At 34.0% G+C, this 26,092-nt stretch overlaps 2 protein-coding genes, 1 long non-coding RNA gene and 1 pseudogene across 3 annotated transcripts; 2 read left to right on the top strand and 2 right to left on the bottom strand.

Annotated features, from left to right (window-relative positions):
- Window positions 1-4,727: 4,727 nt before the first annotated feature.
- Window positions 4,728-6,245, bottom strand: LOC148170558 (uncharacterized). The gene is made up of 2 exons (XR_015770374.1): window positions 4,982-6,245; window positions 4,728-4,927 (listed from the first exon to the last, which is right to left on the bottom strand). It is a non-coding gene; the product is annotated as an uncharacterized LOC148170558 (long non-coding RNA).
- Window positions 6,246-8,774: 2,529 nt separating this feature from the next.
- Window positions 8,775-12,328, top strand: LOC148170557 (uncharacterized; annotated as a pseudogene).
- A 130-nt stretch (window positions 12,329-12,458) lies between these two features.
- LOC148170556 (uncharacterized) lies at window positions 12,459-16,109 on the bottom strand. Its single transcript, XM_088041333.1, has one exon. It carries the CDS (start codon window positions 16,107-16,109, stop codon window positions 12,459-12,461), a length of 3,651 nt encoding a protein of 1,216 aa, XP_087897459.1.
- A 4,155-nt stretch (window positions 16,110-20,264) lies between these two features.
- On the top strand, window positions 20,265-22,623 carry LOC148170555 (uncharacterized). Its single transcript, XM_088041468.1, has 2 exons — window positions 20,265-20,345; window positions 20,404-22,623. Exons 1-2 carry the CDS (start codon window positions 20,280-20,282, stop codon window positions 22,471-22,473), a joined length of 2,136 nt encoding a protein of 711 aa, XP_087897594.1. The 5' UTR covers window positions 20,265-20,279; the 3' UTR covers window positions 22,474-22,623.
- The last annotated feature ends 3,469 nt before the right edge of the window (window positions 22,624-26,092 follow it).

The raw sequence follows: 26,092 nt of genomic DNA, 5'->3' as shown, positions 1-26,092 counted from the left end.
GCGCCAATGTATTGGTCTAGAAGTAAATACATTTTGGGGTGACTCAAAACAAGGAATTCTGGTAAGGTTTTTTTTGGGTGCTTTTAACATAATTAGGTTTGATTTTGGATGATTTACAACAGTTTTCTCATATGTCCAATTTCTGATGGGCTATTGATTTACAAGAAAAGAAACTTTAGAGTATTTTTTGCTCACATTAAAAACTATGATTTTTGAAGGATTTTATGTCTTTTTCGGTTGTTAACTTTTGGGAAAACATAAATTTTTAGGATCCTGCCTTGTTTTGTAAGGCGCCAAATATACCTCTTTGATTTGGTAATGTTTTTACTTTTTTTGCATGCGCCAATTGGTCTGGTCCAGAAATACAAAGCCATTTGGAATGTCTAAAAACAACGGATTTGGAAAGTTTTTCAGAGTGCTCTTGAGATGATTTTGCATTATTTTGGGAGATTTTAACGGTTTTTTCATGTGCCCAATTTTTGGTGGTCTACAGATATTTGGGTACTTTTGGGGTGCATAAAAATTAATCCTTTTTAAAGGGTTTTAGCCCTTTTTTGGTTGTTTGCTTTTAGGCAAACAGTTAAATTTGTAGGATTTTGCCGTGATTTTTAAGACGCCAAATGCCGTGGTCCAGAAGTAACATTTTATAGTCTACTGTTAAAATAATATTTCTGCTAAATTATAGCTAAGAAATGGTTAGAAAATGCTTTTCCCTAAAGTGAAAAGAATCGCTGTATAATTTTCTGATATGTTAATAAAAGTTTAAACATTATTTCTGCGAAATTTAATTGAAATAATCGTAAAATGTTCATGCAACCGCTCTCTACAGGGCGACTGTGACGTCATCATTCTGTTCGGCTAGAGAGATGCGGCCACCGTATATACTCGATTCACCGTGGGACATGTCAGACAGCCACTCACGGTGTTGACGTACACAAAACAGCCTGTGCAAAAGCTGTAGAAGATTTAGGGCGCACATATTGGATTATTCTAAACTACTTAATGGAGTGGAAGGAAGAGGATTGTTTTGAAAGTTAGGTAATTAGTATTGATTTGTAAGTTTTGGAATTGAATAAAAATCTTCGAATATAAACATAACCTATTCAGAAGTGGGATGTAATTCAAGTTTTCCACAAAGCGAGACTGTTGAGGAAACGCTCAGCAATCGTCGGGTATTATAGCATACCCTCAAGTTTCTTTCCCAAGTGGGGATGCCATAGCAGCTGCCGCCAGAAAAGGACATAGCCCCCATCGAGTGAAAATGGACAAGATTGTTACGGGGAGCGCACATCGCACGAAATAACGTCGACAAAGCAAGTGCGAAAACAATAGTAAAACGGTGCTGATCACGGCTGTCGTGGTTAACTTAGGCAGGATGAGCACCGATGACTGCGTCGTTCTTGAAGAGTGCGAATTTTCAATTTTAGAACTGAAATGTCAAGTCGAGAAGCATTTACTAGTCGTGTTGGTAAGTTGATATTACCCCGATGAAGGGATATAAGGTAGTCAAAGATCACTTCAGTGTTTCAACAACGTTTTAATAAGTGTACTGGCGAGTGCTGGCGAGTTCCATGCCCCATGTGAAGCATTTCGTTTGGATCTGAAAAGGCAAATCTCATCATCTACATACACTTAATGAGCATGACAAAACGGTTACTGGTACAAGATAAATAGATTCGAGAAAATTGAGAATGGGGTTGATCGACACGTTTTCCAGAAGCGGTGAATCTCATCCTCAAGTGTTGGTAGTCAGGTGAATGTAACAGTTGTGTGAGTAGCTGAACAGCAAGTATCGTTACAAGAAAATTCTTTTTAGAAAAAATAAATTTAGAGAGAAAGGAAGAGAACGAAGTAATACAGCTTTGAGCAGAGACTCACAAAGATAATTTTGGAAGCTGTGATCCAGATAATCGCAAAAACGGATGTTCAATTCAGATTAAAAGGCATGCGAGGTGGACTTTTAGTTATATACAGAGGATGTTGGCTTGGATCAACTAACATTAGATGGTGAACTTTTTTGCGTAAATTGTGTTGTTTCTTGGAAAGACAAGTGCATGTGGAAAAGGTGGGAGCGACACCAAGTGCGAACTGACAAGTGAAGGGAATCAATCAACATTGACCCCGGTGGTTAAGGTGGGTAATGAGGACGAAGTGTCCTGTGATAAGAGAGTTTCTAATAAATGAGATGAAAAGCAACACGACCAATTGGAAAATTTGATTAAACTTAACATTTGTATTAACAGGTGTTGCCGAAATAGAAAAATTCACCTGTAAGTTTAGGAGAGAAGGAAGAAGATCACGAGTCAACTCTAACACAACTCAATAGAGACGAGGAACGCCAAAGTAAATTGTAATTTTGGGAGTTTGATTTAAAGTTTTTCGAATAAGTAGTCGTAAAAGAATCAAAACGTGAACGTTTATTTTTACAACACTAAGAAAATATGAATTAAACTTTTAAAACTTTCCTACTAGTGGGTTTGTTATCTAACATTTTTCTTTTCACAGAATCTGTTTTCTCCACACTAATATTACTTAATACTGGTTTAACTGTTGCTGTAATTATCATTGCACTGATAGTGTCTTGGTGTTGCTTGCAAGATATTAATGGATTTTTTTTAACATGAGGTTCCAATATCTTCATCAGTTGACCGCACGTCCTATTATGTGTTAAATGCGGTAACACCTCTTGCGTTATTTGCGCTATTCTTTTGACAAGTCCCACAAAAACTTCCGTTAGGATACAGTAGACCTCTACGGTTCTGGAGAGTTATTAATTTCATTAATGGTCCTGGAATTGTCGTTGAAACAAGAGGAGCAATGCAGTCATCACACTCAATTTTTTGTTGAAGTTTGAATATGACATATCCGGTGAGAAATGCAACAGATGTTGAAAATAGACTTTTTTCAGGTATTTAATTTTTTTTTAGATTTTGTATTTTGGTACGTAGTACAATCGGCAAAAGCATGTCTTCTAAATGTGCATCAACTGTTGAAGGCCCCACACGAGAAAGTTGGCTGTTGCTTATATCACTTACAGCCCTCGCAGTATTGGCAGAAGTCGAAGATTTTAAAATGCCACAGCGTAAAATTTGCCGCAAACCATACTCTGCAGCGCGAGCATCGGTAGCATCGTTTGATCCACCTTTCAGTCGTATGTGGGAAAATGTTGCTTCTACAGCGTCTGAACTAAAACATCGAGGTAGTACATAATATAATCCTGCATCCTTCAGAAGAAAGTTCACACATAGAAAAGTGCTTTGAGCTGTAAATTTTAATGCATGGGCAGTTTCGTTGCTTAATCCGTGATACCCTGTACATGCGGAAGTGGACTGAACATCGTCCACATAATTTTGGAAGTCCACGTTTAACCAGTGAAGACGTTCATCGCTGATATCAACGTAGGGTGCAATACTACTGTCTAAGGCATGGATGTAATATGTCCTGTTTGAAACGTTGTGGACTTGAAAAAAATGATACATATTTTCCATGTATAAGAGAGTTCCGTCAAAGTTGTCATAATCTTTATAGTTTTCTTCTTTTAGCAATTTAAGTGCAGCAACGATGGTGGGTGAAAATACTTGTATGGCTCGGAGAACATTCATTTTCTCAAAATTGGACGGATATAAATGTTTTTTGGTTAAATATCTAACGGGCTTTACAGGCAGTCCCTTTTGAAGGTCATATAAGCCCTTCAAATATGACGATGATATAACACCTGCTGACGAATTCATGTCATGGTCGAGAAAGAGATTTCTAGCATTTTTAATAGCATGACAGAAGTCAAATGACAAAAATAAAGGCATGGGAAGAAATGGGTGGCTAATGCAGTTTTGCAATGTTCCTCCACCCAAATTCTTAAAAAGTCCTACATTTCCTGGATGATTATCAGTCACGATTCTTAAAACGATAAAACCACAATCCGTTAATAGTTTGACTACTTGTAGGGTTAAGGAGTGGAAGTCCTTAGCAGCCATACATGAATGAAAAAAATATCCTGATGGTATAGTGAACGTTGCTGAGACACCTTGTATAACGTAACACAATAGTTTGTTCGCAATTTTCGGTTTTATCCCAACTATGTTCGGACCACAAGTATCAAGGCCATAAATCCGATCATCCATCCTGCTATAGTGCATTTTTTCTTTTATTGACATGTCGTCAATAATCAAGGAACACAATCGCTGCGCTGGGTGTTTGCAACTTCCACAAACAAGCGTTCTTTTATTAGGTCATTTTGTCCGGAAAAGTGACCAAGGTGCCTATCAATTGTAGCTCTGGACGGTAGTTTGACCAAATGTTTGTGACAATAGTCGTATCCCTTTGGGGAACAGTATCTCCACACGGTGCACGAACGAACAGACATTTCGGACCATCTTGGCGATTTTTTCTTGTAATTGTGGATCAAGTCCAAAAGAAATATGACCTTTTCGTCTCCATCATCGACATCACTTTTAAGTTGATCTAGTACGTCAATGGCCTTTGAATGCTTTTCCAATTTATTTTGGGTTTTCACAAGTTTTGCAGCACACCGAGCATGAGACCGTTTTTCCTTTTTCAATTCCAAAGCAAGGGCTTTACATTTTTCTTCCAAACCTGCAATATCAGTAGAGGACGATTCTATGGGCTGATGGTCGTAAGTTTTCACAGCGGGCAAATTGGTTTCACAGGAATTACTTGGATCAGCAGGATTGGAGGTACAGGAAGGACTAGAACACTAATAAAAATGATCAATATTAAAATTGTTTATTAACTATTGTTTAAACCCTTTCAAAAACTAATGAGAAATAACAATATAAATGAAATAAACTTAGAAATTTGGTCGGGATTGATCCCTTCATCAGACGAAACCCGGTAGCAGTTTTTCGAAAACATCCCGCTTCGAAATGCTTCTTGCAAATTACAGTGTGGTCTGCAATTTTGAATGGGTCTGTAAGTCAATAAAAAATACAAAAGTGTACATTTATTTATATACAGTACTTACTATAATGCTTTTTGAAGAAATCTAACCACTCTCTTCTGACACTAGCATCGTGGGGTATTTCACAAAGGGGTAGCTCATTGCTGCGGCACAAAGCACAACGTCTACCCATTGTTAGAAAGAATTTAATCAAAATAGAGAATGTAGCAAGCCCACAAATAACAAAAACGACGAACTAATTTGCAACAAAAAGACCAAACTAACAACGAAAACACCCAAAATAATTATAAAACCAACACCAAATTAACTAACAAGACTTTCAAAACAGTAAGCAGCGATAATAAGAGTTACGATTTCAAAAACGGCGACAGACAAAGACTGTGGACAAAGATTTCGAATCGGCAGATAGGTGACGCCACAATCCGCACGTCCATGGCTTGCTAGACGGGAACCCGTTTTAATAGGGAGCGAACAGGCCTCTTATACGGATAGAGTCGGTCTTGAAACGATAATATGGTTAGCGCCATCTAGACCAGGATGGCGCGCGACGCTCTTTCGGTCGATAATTGAGTTTTGTCCGTTCCGCTGCGTTCTGCGTGCGTTGACAGATGATTGACAGTTTCAGTCGTTTCAGTGTTGGTTTGGTGTTAATTGTTAAAGCTGCTGGTAAGTAATAAAATGTCTTGTTATTTATTAATAGTATTATAAGTTTATAAGTTAAATATAAGTCGTCTGCTTTTCGGTAATTTTTAACGGTTGTGTCGAAAATTAAAATAAATGAAACATCTGAACAGCCACGTGGTATAGCGTATCGTTTTCCAATGTCGTAAAAGAAGAAACGTTGTTTTCACGCCCAAAACATGATAGCAATTAATAGAATAATTAAAGGGGCATACCTACCTATATTCAGTTTATAAAAACGTTTATTATTTGACTTCGCACTTGTCATCCAGTAATTTCTCACAAGATTTTCCCAAAAAGAACGTACCTACAGCAACTTCCCACCAAGCAAAAAAAGCTTGATGTAAACTTTCCTCAAACTTGCGAATCAAAGTGTAAGTTTCCAAGCATACTTGCGATAAGCTTGCTGAATTCTTGCATAAACGTTGAAAACGACTTTCTTAAGCTTGATTGTGCAAGCTTGAAACCATAAGCTTGACACAAGCTTGAAACCACAAGTTTAGTGCGAGCTTGAAACGACAAGCTTTTAAAACGATTGTAACAGAAAGGTTATTTTAAGTTAACATATGAAAGGTTATATTAAAATTGCAGTTCTGTAAATAAACTCAAATTTTCAAATAAAGATGTTTATTCTAAATTCAAAACGAAATACAATAATAATAATAAAATAATGGTAATGGTATAAAAGAGAAACAAGAAAGTCGGTCGTCGTGATCTAATTCTAAATGAAAACGGTTAAAAATGAGTAAAAAAACTTATAGTATCATCAAATTAGTCTGATTTATACCATAAATTTATAAAAATGTCTGGTCTACTACAATGGGACAGCTTGAAAAGGTCCATAAGTGCATGTAATGAGGGTTTATTTACCCGAATTTGCACCCTGCGATGAAAATACTATGTCCAAACAGGTCAAGCTGTCTCGTCATAAATATCAAAATACCACAAAGCTGTCCGGTTGTGGTAGGCGGTAGAACATAAATTTATATGATTTTATAATAGCTTAGATTAACTTGGATGAACTATAAACTGTAATAGTTGGCGGCACCAAATAGTGCTTTTATGGTTTAATTAGGGTACTCACTACACAGAAGGGCTAAATCGCCACAGCACTTGATTCTTAATTTTGTTTTTTATGCTAGGCATATCGAGATTACCCCACACCCCTTCTCAAAACTAAAACCGACCATCAGACAGCAATGGTCAAATAGTCAATTATGCCAATGTCTGTCATAAAATAACAACATTTTAGAATCTGCTAATGCGGTCTTTTAGTCCTTTTGTGTAGTGAATTATGCTAAAAAATCACTAATTGGTCCGGCAACTGCCCTTACGAGATTTTCGCCAGCCCGCTTCAACCTCGTTCTCGAATGGTTGAACCAATCCATCATAGCCATCTTGAACTCGCGGTTCGTGACTGTCGAAAATGAACTTCTTACAGCATCTATAGTTAAAGAAAACAGAACTACTTATAAATAGTTAGCTTCAAGAACGAATGACACTTTTTCTATAATTCTTGGTTTCTTCTCTGAATTGGTACACGCACATGCGCCCATTTTCATTTGTACTTACCACATCAACTTTCTGTAAGCTTACTATAAACTTACCAAAACAAGTTAATCTAAAGTTTCGTAAGGCAGCTTATCGCAACGTTGCTATTAAGTGTAGATGGAAACTTACACATCAAAGTATATTGTAAGTTTATTTTAAACTTTCAAATTTAAGTTATTTTGTCAAGTGAATATCAAGCTTTTTGAAAGCTTTTGTAAGTTTTCATGTTTTGTGGGTTACATCCAAGAATTTTCATATATTTTCAGTTTGACAGAGACCCGCGACCAATCACGAGGGGTCAACAATCATATGCTATTTCAAAATCTAGACTTGATGGAGAAAAACTGAGCACAGATTTGAATTCAGCGTGTCAAAATACATTAAAAATGATCCTTACATCTGCAGTCCAAAAATTTTTGTTATCAAAAGATGAGTTATCTGTTTACGTTGTCATCATCGATTAAATTATCATGAAAACATGTCTTTCCCACACTTAGATTTATGCGGACTAAAAAACATGACAATCTCTCTTAATTTCAGATTATCTTAATTTCAATTTGCTTTATCTGATTCTCTTTATGGAGTGATTTTTCTATATACAGGGCTAGTCACGAGAAGATTACTTCTGAAAATGATTTTTTCGCAACCCAAAATACTAATTTCTTGAGTCACTTGATACAACCCGAATCAGAAATGAAATGCTGAATCCACGATTGCTTAGGCTTTGACAGTCTCACTTTGACAATTACGGAAAAAGAGGTTACGTGAGTGTCCATAGACAACCCAGTTCAGTTTCGATGTGGATATCTTTACGATAAAGGTCCGCAGCAGCTACAGCATTATTTGGCATTCTCCGTAGATGAGAATCATGTCAGTTTTCTCATCATTTGAATAAGACTTTGTGACGGGTTTCTCAACTCAACCTAACATACCATGCGTGTTAAGGAGAAAAATTATTGGTCGAGCACTTACAGCTTCGGTATAGGACAGATTAATAAAGGTACTTCGAACTAATGGGGCTCTAAAGGAACGGAATTAAGAATAAAGACGAAATTAAAATAAATAATGTCAAAGTGACATTGACCACCCCAAATGACCCCAAAGCAATCGTGGATTCAGCATTTTATTTCTAATTCTGGCAGTATCTAGTAGTTCAGGGTATTTGTATTTTGGGTTGCGGAAATATAATTTTCAGAAGTAATCTTCTCGTGACTAGCCCTGTATTTAAATAAAAGTCTTTAGTGTATTCCAAATATGAATAAAATATTTCTTCCAAAGTAATATTATAGTATTCTCTAATTTCTTGAGCTGTTTTTGTATTTGTATTTAATAATTTTTATATAATTAGGGATTTAAAATTACGAACACCCAATAAAATCCTTATTGTTTTTTTTAAATTATTTGGTGAAACCTATATAATATCTTTTGTTATTATTTTTTTTATAATATGATAATTCATTTTTAATATTATCATAATTTATTATTTGGTATTGTATTTTATAATTTCCTAAAATTTTCTTTAAATCTTTCTTAATATCGTGTAAATTCAGTGGGAGATAGCTATCCTCCACTGAAATTCCATATTGTATAAAGCATAAAAGATCATTTGGTATTATTATATTTTTCTTTTGAATAACGGAAACCATAGATCGGTAAACCACGTACTCAAATTAATTTTATAGGACTAGTTATTTGTATTTATAAACTCAAACTGGTTTAATGGATTAGGATTAATTTTATATTGCTTTAAAAGATTATATTCGTTACCGTAATTTTCCTATTTATCTACCAACTCTTTTAATTAAAATAATATTTCATAACCTTTTTTGCCTTATTGTTATTCAACATCATTATTAATTCTTTAAAATTTTTAATCATTTTGTATATATTCATTCATTCCATCTACTCTATTTCTTCATATGTAATTTCGTTATCTTTTGAAAAATTCTTAAAATCTCGTCCTTTATCTCTCTCGTGTAACCCAATATTACAACAAATAATAGTATTATTAATGTCAATCATTTAATTTATTTTAAATTACTGACAGTGTTGCCAACCGTGGGACTTTTTTATTGAAAATCATCTTTAAACGAATATATTTTGTATGAAATTCAGCTAAATAAGCCAAAAAAATTCCCACGGTTGGCAACACTGATTACTGAGTGATTATATTTGTCTTCCTGTGTTATAGCTGTTTCAAAATAATTACTACGCTTCATATACCAATCCCATGTATAATAATAAATCTCTCAGTTTTAAATTATGGTTTTTCAAATGCTCCAATTCAAATTTTTATATTTGTCATGCTTTCTTATTGGGGGAAATACTTCTGATGGACACTTTTTTTGCTTCTTCTTTCTTGGATTATAAAATTAAAGAAAATAATCCTGATTTTTTCTATATTTTGTTTATAATTATTTCTAATAGCTTTATTTATATTATTATGTTCTAAAATAATTGCTGTCTTTTCCCTTGAACCTAGGTTGATATCTAGCTTTTCATTCATTTTATGTAGACTTTTATAATACGTAGGCCTCGTATATTGCACTAGATCGCTTTGATTACAAGTATTATTTTTTTCGACAATTAATTAAATAAACATTAAATTGATCACCTCCATATATAACACATATTTTTTGAATCTCGAGGCTTCTCACAATTTTACCTAAACAGGGACAGTGTGTTTTAGCACTTACTGTTTATGGATAATTTCTTGTGAAAAAAAATGTAATAAATTAAATGAATCGCTTACATAACGATGACCAAGAAGCATGGCAACTGTTTCAAAAAAAGTTTAACGATATGAGAAGCAAACCAAATAATGACTTTGAACGATTAGTATTTAAAAATATGCATAATCAATTTAAAATGTATGAAAACAATATGTTAAACTTGGCAAAATTAGGTTTTCTTAAAATACACTTTCCTAATCTTGAAGTCTTTGATGAATAAATTTTCTAATAAATGACTAGTCGTTGCTCGGTTTGTTTAGAACCAAAATGTCCAGGTGATTTTTATAACTATAGAAATAAATATGAAAAAACATGTAAACAATGTAAAAAAGCAGTTAATTCTACTCGTTTGTAATGTGTTTGTGGTAGATATTACACTAGAACTAATTTTAAAAGGCATATAAAAACAGAATTGTTTGTTAGATTTTTTTCTATAATAAATGGAACGAAGGAACTTGAGTAATCTACGTTTATCTGATCTGTTTAATATTGCAAAATCATTAGACATCAAATATATTAGAAAATATAATAAAGCAGACTTGATTAAAGCTATTATTAAAGCTGAAGAGCAATTACATGAGAAAATAAAAAACGAAAACAAAATAATGAGCGAAGCGAATTCAGAAATATTTTCATTTGATGATGATTTATTTGCTAAACCAAAGGAAAAGAGAGTTAAGAAAATCGAGTGTGACACATGTGGAAAATATATCAAAAGCACCCGAATGCAGCTACATAAAGAGAAAGAAAACAAAAAGAACCTAAAAACATTTCAGTTTGATGACGATATATTTGCTAAACCAAAAAAAAATAGAGTAAAGAAGATCAAATGTGATATATGTGGAACATATATCGAGGAAACTCGAATACATTTGCATAAATTAAAACATGATTTGAATAGTCGTCGTTTGCTTGAATTACGTAATATGGCAAAATCTTTAGGTATAAGATACATTAAAAGATTCAATAAGGCAGAATTGGCAAACGAGATTATTCATGCTGAAGAGCAATTAAAAATAACAAGAGAAAACAAAAAGAGCTTGGAAATATTTCCGTTTAATGATGGCATATTTTCTAAACCGAAAAAAGAAAGAGTAAAAAAGATCAAGTGTGATGAATGTGGAAAATATATTAAGGAAAGTCGAATGCAGTTGCATAAAGCAAGACATAATCCAGAGCCAGATTTTATTTTAGTTCAGGTTGCTTTTAAAGGAAGATTATTAACCTATCAGCATAATAATCTAGAAGAAGGTATAGATATAGAAACATATATGGATATGATAAAAGAAAAGGCTATTAAAGTAGTTATAAATGCTTTAAATCTCCATAAAAATATTAAAATCAATTTAGAGATGGAATGCGAGTTTATGAAACTGGAAAATGAAGACTTTATAATGATACATAAATTTCAGTTACCAAATGTTATACTAAGAGAACAAGATGATCTGGAGGAATATTGGGATGAACAAAAGGATTTATTTATATCAAGATGTGATGAATTGCAAGATAAGGGATCTGGATGGACTTTGAAAAATATAAATTATTTGCGCATTAATATAAACAAATATACACCGTTAAGCGGAAATTCATATGTAGAATTACCCAAGTGGATTAAAGATAAAAAAGCTTGCGTTAATGTTAAAAACAACGATAATAAATGCTTTATGTACAGCGTAATATCATGTTTACATCAAGCAAAAGAACACGTAGATAGACTGAATCATTATAATAAGCCGGAATATATAAATGAATTAAATTCCTGTCAAAATCCAGGACATACCTAAATTTGAATCACATAATAAAATTAATGTTACCGTGTTTAGTTACGAAGAACAAATATTTTATCCTTTATATCATAATAATAAGCAAATATATGAAATGAATATCGACTTACTATACTTTGGAAATAAAGACAAAAATCATTATTGTTGGATCAAGAATTTGAGTCGATTGTTGAATGATCAGTTGGAAGTAAATAGAAACAAAAAACATTTCTGTAGAAGATGTTTAAACTACTCCGCTAGAACTGAAGATGCTTTAAAGAAACATCAAAATGTGTGCTTTAGTAATGAACCATGTGTTCCGAACATGCCTGAAGATTGTTCGAGCTCAGGAAAATAAAGCAGCCGAAGGACCAGTAAATAATGTATTTACAGAATATATACAGAGTGTCGCAATATGTTTAATGATTTAACTGGAAGGTTTGTAAGGCCTTCCAGTGATGTGATGATGGTGAATTTTAAGAGAAGCGAATTTACCAACTGATGTTTTGGTACTGACTCGTTACACCAGAACTCTTGGTTCAGGGTGGGTGGTGGACCAGTCATCCCCGAAAGAGGGGGATGGGACAACCCCATGACTCATAGTCCTTAACATAACCCCCCGCCTTGAAACCGCTGAGTAGGTTTTAAGAGCCTTGATAGGTAAACTACACAAACTGAAAGATGGACACAATTAAGAAAAATATATACATACATACAAATAAACTTACATCTAAACAATTAAGAAGAACGAAAATTAAACTATAAATTTATGTACAGGCGCAAAAATGTTAAATACCGATATTTACACATGCACTATTCAGTGTCACTTAGCGGAAGAGGGCAAAGATTAACTATTCCGCGTTTAAAAACGCCACTCGCGCACTTTATGGTCGCAACACGCACCAGGTTGTCGGCACCGGGATGAAGAGCGATGATTCTTCCAAGCCGCCACTGGAGGGCGGCTATGTTATCTTCCTTCAGGAGGACGAGGGTCCCTATTGCCGGTAACTTTGTCGACGTTTTGTTCCATTTGGCTCTGCCTTGAAGTGTGGACAGGTACTCCCTGGACCACCGCTTCCAAAAGTGTTGCCGACATGCCTCCACCAATTGCCAACGGGAGAGGCGGTTGCTAGGAACGGCGAGATGATCCTGTTCCACTGGGGCTGTCATGGCCTGGCCGATTAGGAAATGTCCGGGAGTCAGCGCCTCCAGGTCGTTGACGTCATTGGTCAAAGCAGTCAAAGGGCGCGAGTTCAGAACTGCCTCTATCCTGGTCAACAAAGTATACATTTCCTCGTAGGTCAAATGATTTTGACCTATAACTTTCTTCAAATGGGATTTAGCCGATTTGATGCCGGCTTCTGCGAGCCCAGCAAAATGAGGAGACCGTGGAGGAATAAATTTCCAGCTTATACCCTTTTCCATTAATTTTGATTGAACCGACGGATTGCTGACAAGTTTGTGAAGCTCGCGCGCGGCGCCTACAAAATTTGTAGCGTTATCGCTGATAACGCTTTCGATGTTACCGCGTCGTGAAATAACACGTTTCATGGCGTTTAGAAATGATTCAGTGGTCAAATCTCCGACGAGTTCGATGTGCACAGCTTTGGTCGTTAAGCAAACAAATAATGCAAGGTACGACTTGACGAGTCTTTTTCCCCGACCGCGAGCTTCTTTGATGAAAAATGGACCGCCAAAGTCAATTCCCACATTCAAAAACGGCCGCGCAGCTTTTACTCTTAGTTCTGGTAAGTCGCCCATAAGTTGTGAGTAAGACGTGGGCTTAGCCCTAAAACAAGGGACACATCTGTGGATTACCTTGCGGACTTGATCGCGGCCGGAAATGGGCCAGTATCTTTCGCGTATGTATGCCAAAGTGCCCATTTGTCCTGCATGCAATTGGTTTGTGTGAGCATCTTTGATTATTAGCTCCGTGACGAAGTGTTTCGGCAATAAGATGGGGTGTTTGCGATCGTATGTTACCGCTGCTTTCGATATACGACCCCCCACCCTGATTAGATTTTGATCGTCAAGAAATGGGTTCAGAGCGCAAATACGCGAATTTTTTATTGGTGCTTTGTCTTTTAAAAGACGAAGTTCTTCGGAAAACGATTCCTGCTGGAGTAATCGTATGATTCGAATGGTGGCTTCTGCCAACTCCGCTTTTGTTAAACTACCGCGAATTTCGGGCTGATTCGTCGCTCGAAGCTTTAAGTTTTTTAAAACTCTTAGCCAGCAGGCCATTGTTGTTCTAAGCTTTTGAAATGTCGAACGACTCCGCAAGAGGAAAAAATCGGTTTGGTGGTTTTGCACTACCGCGACATAAGGAACTTTGCGTTTCGCTTCTATATCAGCCTCTGATATTTCAGTATCGTTTGGTGGATCGTACTCTTTCATGAAATTGATATAGGACTCGTTTATGTTTGGGTTCCGTAGACGTCTTTTTTCGACCGTTAAAAACCGTTTTTCGGCGATTTCGCGGGAATTGCCCAAATTTGGAGGATTTTCAGTAAAGGGTAACCGGACTACAAATTGCCCATTTGGTGCTCGATGGGTAGTTTTGTAAAAATGATCTTCACACGGATGACTCGCAATGATTGCTTCGTTTGAACCTGAAGCCACATTTTCTAATTCCCAAAATCTAGACAATGCATTGTCGATACGAATGTTTAGACAGGATGTGAAGCCCTCATTGTTTTGGTTTATGGTACCCCCTAATATCCATCCCAAGACTGTGTTTTGAAGTACCGGCTGGTTTTTCCCCAGTTGGATTTTACCCGAAATGAGTAGGTTTAGAAACAGTTCAGCCCCCAATAAAACGTCTACCGGGGTAGCTAGATGAGGCGCCCCGTCGGCTAATTGGATATGCTTGGGAATATTCAAACACTGCAGATTGAAGTTCTTTGTCGGGACTAATCCGGTTATCTCGGGAATTACCAAGCACTTTACAGTTGTCGCGTACCGGGAAGTGCGACTTTGGAACGAGAGATTTACATATTTGTGAATTTTAGAAATTCCATTTATTCCTTTGATGCACATGTTCAATTTGTGCGTTTGGAGTCCTAATTCCCGAGACAAAGACTCCGTTATAAGATGCGATTGACTACCGATGTCTAATAGTGCGCGAATCTCTTTCGTCGTACCGTTCGCGGATTTTGTCACTATTGTCGCAGTTGACAACAGAACGTTTGAACTCAGCGCCATGTTGCACATCGACGGACCTGGTTCTGATTCCGAAGAAGTTATGATATTTGATGATGTGTCCTCGATATGCAACATGGTGTGGTGTTTTTTGTCGCACTTTTTGCAATGCGATGACCAACAATCCTTGACACTATGATTTTTGCAGAAGCAGTTGATACAACGGTTTTGCGATTTAATTTTATTTATACGCTCCTTGGGACTTAAAGAAATGAACTTTTCGCACTTGAAGATGTTGTGCTCGCCGTTGCAGAAAAAACACGAAGTCTTTTTTGGAGACATGTGGAAAATTTTATGTTTGGGTTGTGCCGGTTTCATAAATTTTGCGTGAAAAGATGGTTTTTTCGTCTCGACCGCGGATGAGATTTTGTTCAACTGCATCGATTGCAGCGTTTGGCAGCGTTTCTCCAAAAACGCGATTAATTTATCGTAAGTCGGAATTTCGTCCGGCAGCAAGGATTCCTCCCACGAAGCGTTAGAAAAATAATCTAATTTTGATGATATTATATATACAAGTAAATCACCCCATTGGCCAACAGGCCGATTTAGGGTTTTGAGACCGCTTAAATTGATGCTTAACGCATTCAGAAGTGAACGGAGTGATGTGTGATCGTTTTTGGAAACTGCGGGGATGTCGAAGATGGTCTTTATGTGTTTATTAATCGTTAAGCGACGGTTTTCGAAACGCGTTTTTAATAACTTGATGGCGACCGCGTAATTCTCTCCGGTCGTCTTCAACGCGTCCAGTGAAGTTTTCGCCTCATCGTCTAAACACGACTTTAGATAGTGTAATTTTTGAATATCGCTTATCGTATCGTTGGACCCGATTAAGCTTTCGAATGTATCGATAAACGACGCCCATTCTCCGAAATTTCCATTAAATCGCGGAAGATCAATGGTTGGCAATTTTAGATGTTGCATTGTGCCCGATGCACAATCGTTAGATTTTTGCTTAGATCGGCCGTGATTTAACATTACGTTTTCAAAGAGCCCCAATGTCGTGAAGAAATGACTTTGTATGGTCTGGAAGCTGTAGATCGCCTCGTTACTATCTCCCGATTCGTCTGGAAGTTTGATTGAATCACCGCCTAAGCGACCTACAAACTCGGTGAAGTCTTTCAGCAACTGCTCGACATTTTGTAGGCGACGTTTTGCCTCACCAAACTTATCTTCATTCGACCCGTCAACTACAAATTCGTAATGGGAGTGCAAAGTGTTGATTATCCATTGAAATTTATTCGCGTCTTGTTGTGACAATGACATTTTGTTATTTGAATTTTGACCTCGTCAGAAATGTATACTTTATAGTAGTCAGAATAGAGGAAGCATGCAACTCTACCTTTTATGATGACCCTTCTTTGGTCCGATATGTCCTGGAGATGATCAAGGTGGATGATGTTGCCACTTCGATGATAAGAAGAACGCACAAGATGCTTTCCCGACTTCTTCAAGTCGGTGATGATGATGTTTACGACACTCACGATATTGCACAGGTTTCCTATCCGGCTCGAAGGACCAAAATGTTCGAGTTCAGGAAAATAAAGCAGCCGAAGGACCAGTAAATAATGTATTTACAGAATATATACAGAGTGTCGCAATATGTTTAATGATTTAACTGGAAGGTTTGTAAGGCCTTCCAGTGATGTGATGATGGTGAATTTTAAGAGAAGCGAATTTACCAACTGATGTTTTGGTACTGACTCGTTACACCAGAACTCTTGGTTCAGGGTGGGTGGTGGACCAGTCATCCCCGAAAGAGGGGGATGGGACAACCCCATGACTCATAGTCCTTAACAAGATAATATATTAAAATTTAAAAATATTCAAAGAATGTAATTTATTCTGATTTTGAATCTATTCTGAAACCTATTCATACATGCGAACCAAATCCTGAATCATCATATACTCATAAAACACAATTTCATATTCCCTGTGGTTATGGATTATACATTAAGAGTGCTTATAATAATATTGGTAACCCATTGGAAATTTACAGAGGAGAGGAAAGTGATAAATGTTTTATAAAAAGAATAACTGAATATGCCAGAACAATATACTAGTTATTAAAAGAAAATAAACCCATAAAAGATATCGAACTAGAAGAATATAAAAAAACAAAAATTTGTTATCTTTTTTCTATAGAAAACCCAAAAGTAAGAGATCATGATCACTACACTGGAAAATATAGAGGAGCTGCTTGTAGAAAATGCAATTTGAAATATAGACAACCATTGTTTATTCCAATTTTGTTTCATAATTTAAGCGCTTACGATTGTCATTTGTTTATAAAAAATCTAGGAGAAGATAAAAGTCAATTGAAATTAATACCTAATAACGAAGAGAAATATATTTCTTTCAGTAAAATTTTAAGAATGGATGATAATGGATATATCGAACTGAGATTTATCGATTCATTTAGATTTTTAGCAAGTAGCCTAGACAATTTGTCATCTAATCTGGAATCAAGTCAGTTGAGAGAAATAATTAAATACTTTTCAAATCATGAATTAGATGTGTTATTTAGGAAAGAAAAAAGCAAGATAATTAGAAAAGGAATTTTCTGAAACAAAACTTCCATCAATAGATAAATTTTATTCTTCGCTCACAAAAGAAGGAATTTCTCAAGAAGAATTCAAACATGCAGTGAAAGTATGGAAATATTTTAAAATTGAAAACTTGGGTGAATGGCATGATTTATACTTAAAACTAGATGTTTTGCTATTAACTGATGTATTTGAAAATTTTAGAGATTTATGTTTAGAAAAGAGTTATGGACTGGATCCTGTTTGGTATTATACAACTCCGGGGTTAGCTTGGGACTGTATGCTCAAATATACTTCAGTGAAGTTGGAATTATTAACTGATTATGAAATGTATTTGTTTTTTGAAAACGGAATTAGAGGAGGTATTTCACAGTGTAGTAACAGGTATTCGCAGGCAGATGAAAATACTCAGATTATCTATATAGATGCTAATAATCTATATGGATGGGCTTTATCTCAGAGATTACCAGAAAAAAACTTTAAATGGTTGACTTGTGATGAAATTAAAAATGTTGATGGTATACTGTTATCAGATAGTGATACCGGTTATGTTTTAGAAGTTGATTTAGCATTCCCTGTAGACTTGGCTATTCATAACAAATTCAATGACTTGCCTTTGGCTCCGGAAAATAGAATTCCCCCGGGCGGAAAAGTAGAAAAACTACTTTGTCATTTCTATGATAAGAAAAATTATATAATTCATTACAAAACATTAAAACTTTACAAAAGTTTAGGTATTAGAATAACAAAGGTTCACAGAGGTATAAAATTTACTCAGTCAAATTTCATAGCACCATATGTAAAATTTAATACTTAACAAAGACAGAAGGCGAAAAATGATTTTGAAAAAGATTTCTGGAAACTAATGGTTAATGCACCATATGGTAAGTCTATGCAATCTGTTAGAAACCAACAAAATATTAAATTATATTGTGATGAAGAAAAATTACAAAAAGCGATAAACAAACCTAATTTTAAACACAGAACTATATTTAGCAAACACCTGGCAGCAGTTCACAATTATAAAACCAAAGTATTGTTTAATAAACCAATTTACATTGGGCAAGCCGTATTAGATTTATCGAAATTATTAATGTATAACTTCCATTACAATGTAATTAAAAAAGAATTTAATGAAAAAATAAAACTTCTTTATGGAGATACCGACAGTTTCATATATGAGATTAAAATGGCTGATTTCTATGAATTTATGAAAAACAAACCCGACTATTTTGATACATCTGATTATCCAAAGGACCATCCATTATATTCTGATAAAAATAAGAAAGTAATAGGGAAATTCAAAGATGAATTGAATGGTATTAAGATATTAGAATACATAGGTTTAAGGTCAAAAATGTACAGTTACAGAACTGAAACGTGTGTTTCAAAAAAATTAAAAGGTATCAAGAAAGCAGTATTGAAGAAAGAAATAAGTTTTGAAGATTACAAAAATTGCTTATTCAATCAAACTGAATACTTCCATAGACAGAGAGTGATTAGGAGTCATAAACATGATATTTTTACTGAAGAAGTAAAGAAAAAGTCTCTAAGTTGGAAAGATGATAAAAGATATCTTTTACCTAATTCTACAGATACATTAGCTTATGGACACGTATTAGTATCATCATAGGTACGTTCATGGACACTGTTGAACTATTTTTTATTAGCGTTGAAGTAATAAATTAAGAAAACAATAATAACAATTACGATAATAAACGCAAGAATAAAAATAATAATTTTTAATTTATTAACTTGGTTGAATAAGACTTTTTTCTGAATTTTGGATATTCTTCATTGAATATATTTAAATTCTTGAATACAGTACTTTCCATTTAATTTACAATTTTTGAGTTTTTTCATTTATTGCTCTCATATTTTTAGTATGTCTTTCAAATATTTTGAGAGTTCTTTTCTTTACATCATCGATGTTTGATGGTATTACTACTGTTTTGTTTCTTAATTCTGCTAATTTCTTAGGATCATAATTATTGTAGTTGTCTAATTTATATTCCAATTCATCGATTTTATTATTAGCGGATTCTAGTTCACAGTCTGTCATAATTAATTGTTCAAGGAATAAATTAGCTGTTAGCTCTTGCAATATATTTATCTACTACTTCTTGTTTGAAACCGACTATTTTTGCTCCATTTTCTAATCTGTCTATTTCAGTAATAATAGGTTTTAAATCTTTTTTCCATTTTTCTTTCTCATCGTTGGGAATGTATGAAACTAGTTTGTCCATTTATGATTGAAAAGTTTCTAAAGATTTACTAATTAATTTATGTGCTTCTTCATCTAAACTTATATTTTTACGACTACCTGCTTTATGTTCTACATTATCGAATATTTTTTTATTTTTTATTTTATTTTTTCTCTTTTGTTCCTAATTGTTCCGATTTGTTCTCTTTTGTCCCGGATTGTTCCCGTTTGTTCTCATTTGTTCTCGTTTTACATGCAATCTTAATTCCAACTGAATTTAGTCCCATATTTAGGGAATTTCTAGAAATATTTTTAGATTTGCAAAATTCTGTCTTTGTTAGTTTTTTATTTACAGTCGAATTGAGATATTCAATGGCAAAATTACGATTTCTCATTTGAGTTACTTCATTGATATTCTTTGGTATATTTATTTTTTTATCTTGGGTAAAAGATTTGTAACTGTTTTTAAATTGTTGGAGTTCAGATGGTTGTCTTGTTTTTAATGGTGTATAATATTCTGCTACAATTTTGTTCTCTTTAGTATTGGTCATTTTTTTATTTATTGTAAAAAATTTATTTTGAATCTTTTTAAATCATTTTGAACGGAACTTTGTTAATATTTTTTTACTCATACAGATTACAGATAAAAAAATTCGTTGAATATAAATTTTTTTTCAGGTACATCTGATGGAGGGCTCCTCATCCTCATCAAAGCGCAAAAAAGTCGAAAGTAAACCTGTCTATTCAGACCAAGTAAGACCAGACATATTATTGTATCACACGGTAACATTGTATTACACTTTTGTTATAGGAATTACTTGGATTAAATTTAATGGATGATGTAACATCTTTGGACACTTCCGGAGGCTCAAATGAAAGTGAAGACGTAAGTAACTTGCTTCGAACAAATGTACAATTTGTTTTATGTTCAAATAGGAATTCATGGAAATTACAATTTGTTATGTCTTTTCAGGATCCTGACTTGGTTTTTGAAGTTCTTCGTTGGACATCGACTTTTGTGGACAAGTCTATGTTTATTAAATGCGTTATGAAGGATGCACATAGAATACTTCTCACTGCACCGCCCAGATTTGGCAAGACTATGGCTTGCAAAATGCTGGAGAAGTTTTTTGAAATTGTCAGCAGTGAACAACAAAAGTTGGAGAAATATAAACTTTTCCAGGATCTCAGAATTTACAAATGTACTGAAGAATGCATAGAGAATCATGGTTGTGGAAGTAAAAGATTTTTTCGCAAGCATTGCGGACAGCATCCAGTAATTTTTCTTGATTTTGCACAATTATCAGTAACGTCATATAGCGACTTTTTGGAGAGTCTTAGAAATATGATAATGAAGCTGTTTAGAAAATATAAAACATGTTTAATTCATAAAGATGGTGAAAAATTCAGCTGGTCAAGTAACGATATGGGAGAATTGGATATTGAACCTTTCTTGTGCTATTTGAAATATGCCGATGATGATGATCATTGGAAAGAGGCAATGGATCGTAACACAGCAGAACAATACATAATGGTGGCTTTTAAATATTTGATCGAGGTTTTGTCGGTCCACTATCAAACAAAACAAACCCATAAGAAAATTATTATATTGATTGACGAGTTCGACGCACCTTTTATGAATATGTTATTTAGTGAAAACTCATCAGACCGACAGATTATGTTTTTCATACGAGAACTAATGCGTCTTTTATGTAAAGATGAGATATCAGCACAATTTGTTCAACGAGTAATAATTTTTTCTGTCACTGCATCAGGCGGTACGATGTCATTAGGAGCTAACAATGTGCAACGTAGAACATTCTTGGACAAGGATTATGATTATTATAAATTCTTTGGATTTACCAGAGAAGAAGTAAACGCTTTAGTTAACAACTGTGTCAAAGAAGGAAGTCAAAGAGAAAAAGCTCTTGATGAAATTACTCTTTGGTACAACAATTACACTGTAGTGGGAGACAAAGATACAACTATTTCTAATCCTGTGTCTATTACCAATTATTTACCGAATCTCGTACGAAAAAGTTATTGGATTGAATCGGTTGGAACCAAATATATCTGCCAACTATTTAAATTCGAAAAAATGCGGGAGAAGGTGTTTCCTGCCGTTAGAGACAATGAGAAAATTTCCATCATAGCAACAACTATAGAGTTGAACGATATTTATAATCTGAAATCATTACGTGAATCAATTTTGAATTGTATCGAACTAGTGCAGGTAGACTTAGCTCTTCAGTTTCTCACACAATGTGGGTACTTTAACGTTATTGACAAGAATGATGGGAATTGGACATTACAAATTCCGAATCTAGAATTGAAACAAGTATTTACAGACAAACTTCAGGAGGCTTTGGTAAAATTTAAAACTAACCTGTTTACTGTAGAACAACAAGAGTCATTTGTGAATGCATTAAAGTCTTTAGGAAGTGGAGAGAAGCATGAACCTATGAAATATGTTGCGTTTAAAAAATCTGTGGAAAATTTGTATACCGACCGAGAATTACCAAAAGCTCATTTTCACTTTCACTGTGACCTTTGGATGTTAATTTCTAGTTGTGGGAAGTTGGATTGCTCACCCGAGCTTGATTTAATTATTATTTCAAAATGTGCAGTAATTATAATTGAACTAAAGCGGCATAAACAAGATTCTGCAAAGAAGGCCCTAAAACAGTGTCTACGGAAAAAATACTATGAAGCATTTGAACTTGAAGGAAATGAAAGAAAGGGTTTAAAGAAAATTTTAATTGGTCTTCATCTCTCTGATGATCGTAAAGTTAGCATCAGGTATTTAGAAAATTTTGAGAAAAAAACACTGCAAGATGAACCAAACATAGAAACAATTGTAGAGGATAGCTATGAATGTTAAAATCATTCTCTCTGTTAGTTATGTACCCTGTTTTATTTTATGTGCATTTCGCTGATTTTAAGGTAGTTTGAGAATCTGTAAATTGTAATGGAAAATAATCTCATTTTTTTTTGCCCTTAATCTTTGATTAAATTATACATTTCTACTTGAGTATTTTTTAATATTTCATTAAACCGGGACTTACGACTTTATGTTAGTTGGTACATAATATTTGATATGGTAAGAAAATAAGTTGAAAAAAAACCAAACTATTATTATTTATATGTTCAATGAAAATTATAACTAAATATAAACAATTCTCTTAATTACAACAAAGTAAGATAAGAAAATCTGTACCTTTTTAACATCACAAAATAAGAAAATCAATTTTAGTTAGTAGTTGTGTTACAAAAACAAATTATATAATTATAAAGCAAACAAACTAATTTTACGTTCGTGTCGTTACTTTGGTGTAATAATAATTTATTTTTTCCACTCCCATAGTAGTAAGTAACTAGGCAAGAACCCTGTCGTTTGTTGATTAGTAACTATGACACTATGAAACATGCATGTAATATGTAGATATATGTATGTATTTTCATTATACGGAACTAACTCACGTGACTTTAGTAACTTTTCGACTGTGAAACCAACGTTTTAGTTCCACTGTTTTCCTAGTGTAACCATGCCATTTTTAAGGTTAGAGTTTTCCATGATATAAAGATTTCTAAGATATGATACTCAGGCAACCCGAACGCGTCCAGCTCGCGCAGTGACGTCACTCGGAGAGTAGCAGTTGTAAGAATTGCCATTGTACGGTGCTTAAAAGCAGGAATAAAAGCGTTATATTCGTGTGATTAAATAATATTATTAAAAACAATGTTTAACGCAACCTCGATTTAATTAAAGAACAATTCAAAATTCGTTTTTCATTGTAAGGCTGAATAAAGGCAGTTTAAACAAATAATTGTCGCTTGTGAATATTCTGTTGAAATGAGGTAATATTTTATTAAGCATTCGTCAGAATCAAAATCATTCAAAAGAACTAATCAGGGGTGTGATTTTCAGTATGTAGAAAAAAAATATTTTGGTTTTGGATTAATTATGGTATTTTTTGCATCTCCTCGAAAGCATAATGCGAAAAAAATTTCAAATTAAAATTGTCAACATAACATGTCATACTCCTTTTAATCTGCAGAAATTGGTAAGCCATGCTGTACTTCTTTACCCTCATTTCAAAGATCATAAAAAATCAATAAATTAAATATGAAAAAAGTTTTATCAAGTCAGAAAAAATAAATCAGAAGCTACAAAACAAACTTAATTCAAAATTAATTAATAATTTTCACAAATGTCTTTTTCCTTTTTATCTTATCTCTTCTTTCTTTTAAAACTGAATTTAGTTTTTTAATTCTAAAATATTTTCTTAAGTTTGTCATTTTCGCTTTTAAGTAAATCTACGTTTGCTGTCAAGTTATTTTCGAAGTCTGTTCACGCTATCGAAATAAAAAGTAAAGTTTATCTGATTATTTGACAACACGCCAAAACATGCAAACACAAAAATGATTTCTAAAAAAAAAAGATTTTCCTTATTAAGTAAAAGTGTTAATTTTGAAGTTAAAGGCACATTGTTAACAAACGTTACCGTCGTGTTATGGTCGATCTTAAGTTCCCTATAAAAATTTGATTAAAGTAAACAGAAAAAACAATAAAGAATACAACCATAGAAGAATTGTTTGATTAATTACGACAAATAAGGGCCTCATATTTTGCATAAATGAAAAGAAATTAAAGTAATGTAAGAAAATTATTAGCGAGGAGTTACCGACGTACTCCGCTTCAATTATGTTTTTCACAAATTTGGCTTGATCTTTTTTGCACGCTCTTTCTTCCCTGTGCTGTTGAAGGTTTGCGTGATTTTCCTTTGAGAAAAAATAAAGAACAGCTTCGTCTTTTAATTTTCTTCCCTTTGGTAAATAATTTAACAGTTCGTATTTTAAGTTTTTTTCATAGTCCTCTGCACAGAAATGTTTTGGACATATTCTGGCATTTTGTACATTAAAAGAATCAGACCGACAACACGAAATCACCCACAATTATCTCGTCACACTGCCACTATTGCAACTAAATATAGAACAACGCATTTCAGAATTAATTATTAATGTTATTTTATTAACAAATTAACTTAAAGATATAATGCAGAAAATTTGAAAATCGTTAAAAGCTGGAAACAGGATAAATACAGATTCCAATAAGACAAATTCGTGCCTTACATGTGACCTAACAACTCAGTCTACTCTCCGAGTGACGTCACTGCCCACTCCGTAGATGCGCAATATCATACCTATGAGAGTTTTCAGATGTCACAAATCTGACAAATTTCAAAGAACGAGTCAATTATTTTATTTATCAGTTATTTCTCTTATTATAATAATACATAATTAAAAGTGTCACGCCAAATATACAGAAATATTCTTATTTCGTTTGCTCCAATTTGAATTCACATCAATTCTCAAAATAGTTGTGGATGTTTGTTGAAATCTTGAGACAGCATAAAGATGTTTGTGAAGGAATGCTGTAAAACTTTGGCGGATTTGAAAGAATCTTTCCGAAAGTGTAAGCGAAATTTTGAAATGGCTGGAAAGTGGCAATCCAGAGCAGACTGAACTTTTGATGCACATGAAATGTGAATGTTTAAATGGCCGTGGTTTAAAATTTTGTCTCTAACTTTTTATACTATACTACCTATATTGTAACAAAATTTAATTGTGATATAACAAAAACAACCTAAATTCTCTTTTAAAATTTTTCTTACTTCCCCTTCTGATATCCAAAACTTACGATACGTAGGTAAATAAGTTGAATAATGTGATAATGCAAAGTACAGAAAAAAATTAATTTTTTTAATTAATAAGAAAATTAGCATAAACGTAATACATTCAATCCGAAACCGTTTGTATAAAATCCATTATAGGCGTGCTGATAAAACAGAACCGTGTTAGCCCAGAAGTTTAAGCGTCGCACTTTAAACATGTGCGCTCATTTGTTGCGTGTTCAAATCTTGATAAAGCGCAAAATCTTTTTCATAGCGATAGAATATATTCTAGTTGTAAAATAAAATTCGCTCCGCATGCTACGCACTAGTCCACTGTGTGGACGCTCATGAAGGGTTCGCCTGAATTTCAAAACGAATCAAAAAATTCCAAAAAAATTTAAAGGGCCTTATGTTTAGTCACAGCATAGACAATTAAGCTAGGTTTAACGATCTGTGAGTCGCAGACAGGAAGACTATTCTCTTTTTCTCTGCTAGATGGCAGATTTTTATTAACTAATATTAACAATGTGCATAATCGTAGATGGGAAGCGTAATACTTGGTTCATCTATTTTGAGGTATTTAAAAACAAGAGCTCTTATTTGTCTAATATTTTTACCAGTCGCCATTCCGACCGGTGAATTTTTCGCATGCGCCAATGTATTGGTCTAGAAGTAAATACATTTTGGGGTGACTCAAAACAAGGAATTCTGGTAAGGTTTTTTTTGGGTGCTTTTAACATAATTAGGTTTGATTTTGGATGATTTACAACAGTTTTCTCATATGTCCAATTTCTGATGGGCTATTGATTTACAAGAAAAGAAACT

Source organism: Gnatocerus cornutus, chromosome 7, assembly GCF_029298725.1.
Source record: "Gnatocerus cornutus isolate USDA-ARS CGAHR chromosome 7, icGnaCorn1.1, whole genome shotgun sequence".
NCBI lineage: Eukaryota > Metazoa > Arthropoda > Insecta > Coleoptera > Tenebrionidae > Gnatocerus > Gnatocerus cornutus.
Note: the sequence above shows the minus strand (reverse complement) of the source record. Positions and strands in the feature narration are given on the sequence as shown.

What these genes read in the sequence shown, in the direction of transcription:
- LOC148170555 (XM_088041468.1), top strand. Translation starts at nt 20,280, where the DNA reads ATGGAGGGCTCCTCATCCTCATCAAAGCGCAAAAAAGTCGAAAGTAAA. An exon ending in AACCTGTCTATTCAGACCAA is followed by an intron (nt 20,346 to 20,403) that starts GTAAGACCAGAC and finishes CTTTTGTTATAG; the next exon opens with GAATTACTTGGATTAAATTT.
- LOC148170556 (XM_088041333.1), bottom strand. Translation starts at nt 16,109, where the DNA reads ATGTCATTGTCACAACAAGACGCGAATAAATTTCAATGGATAATCAAC.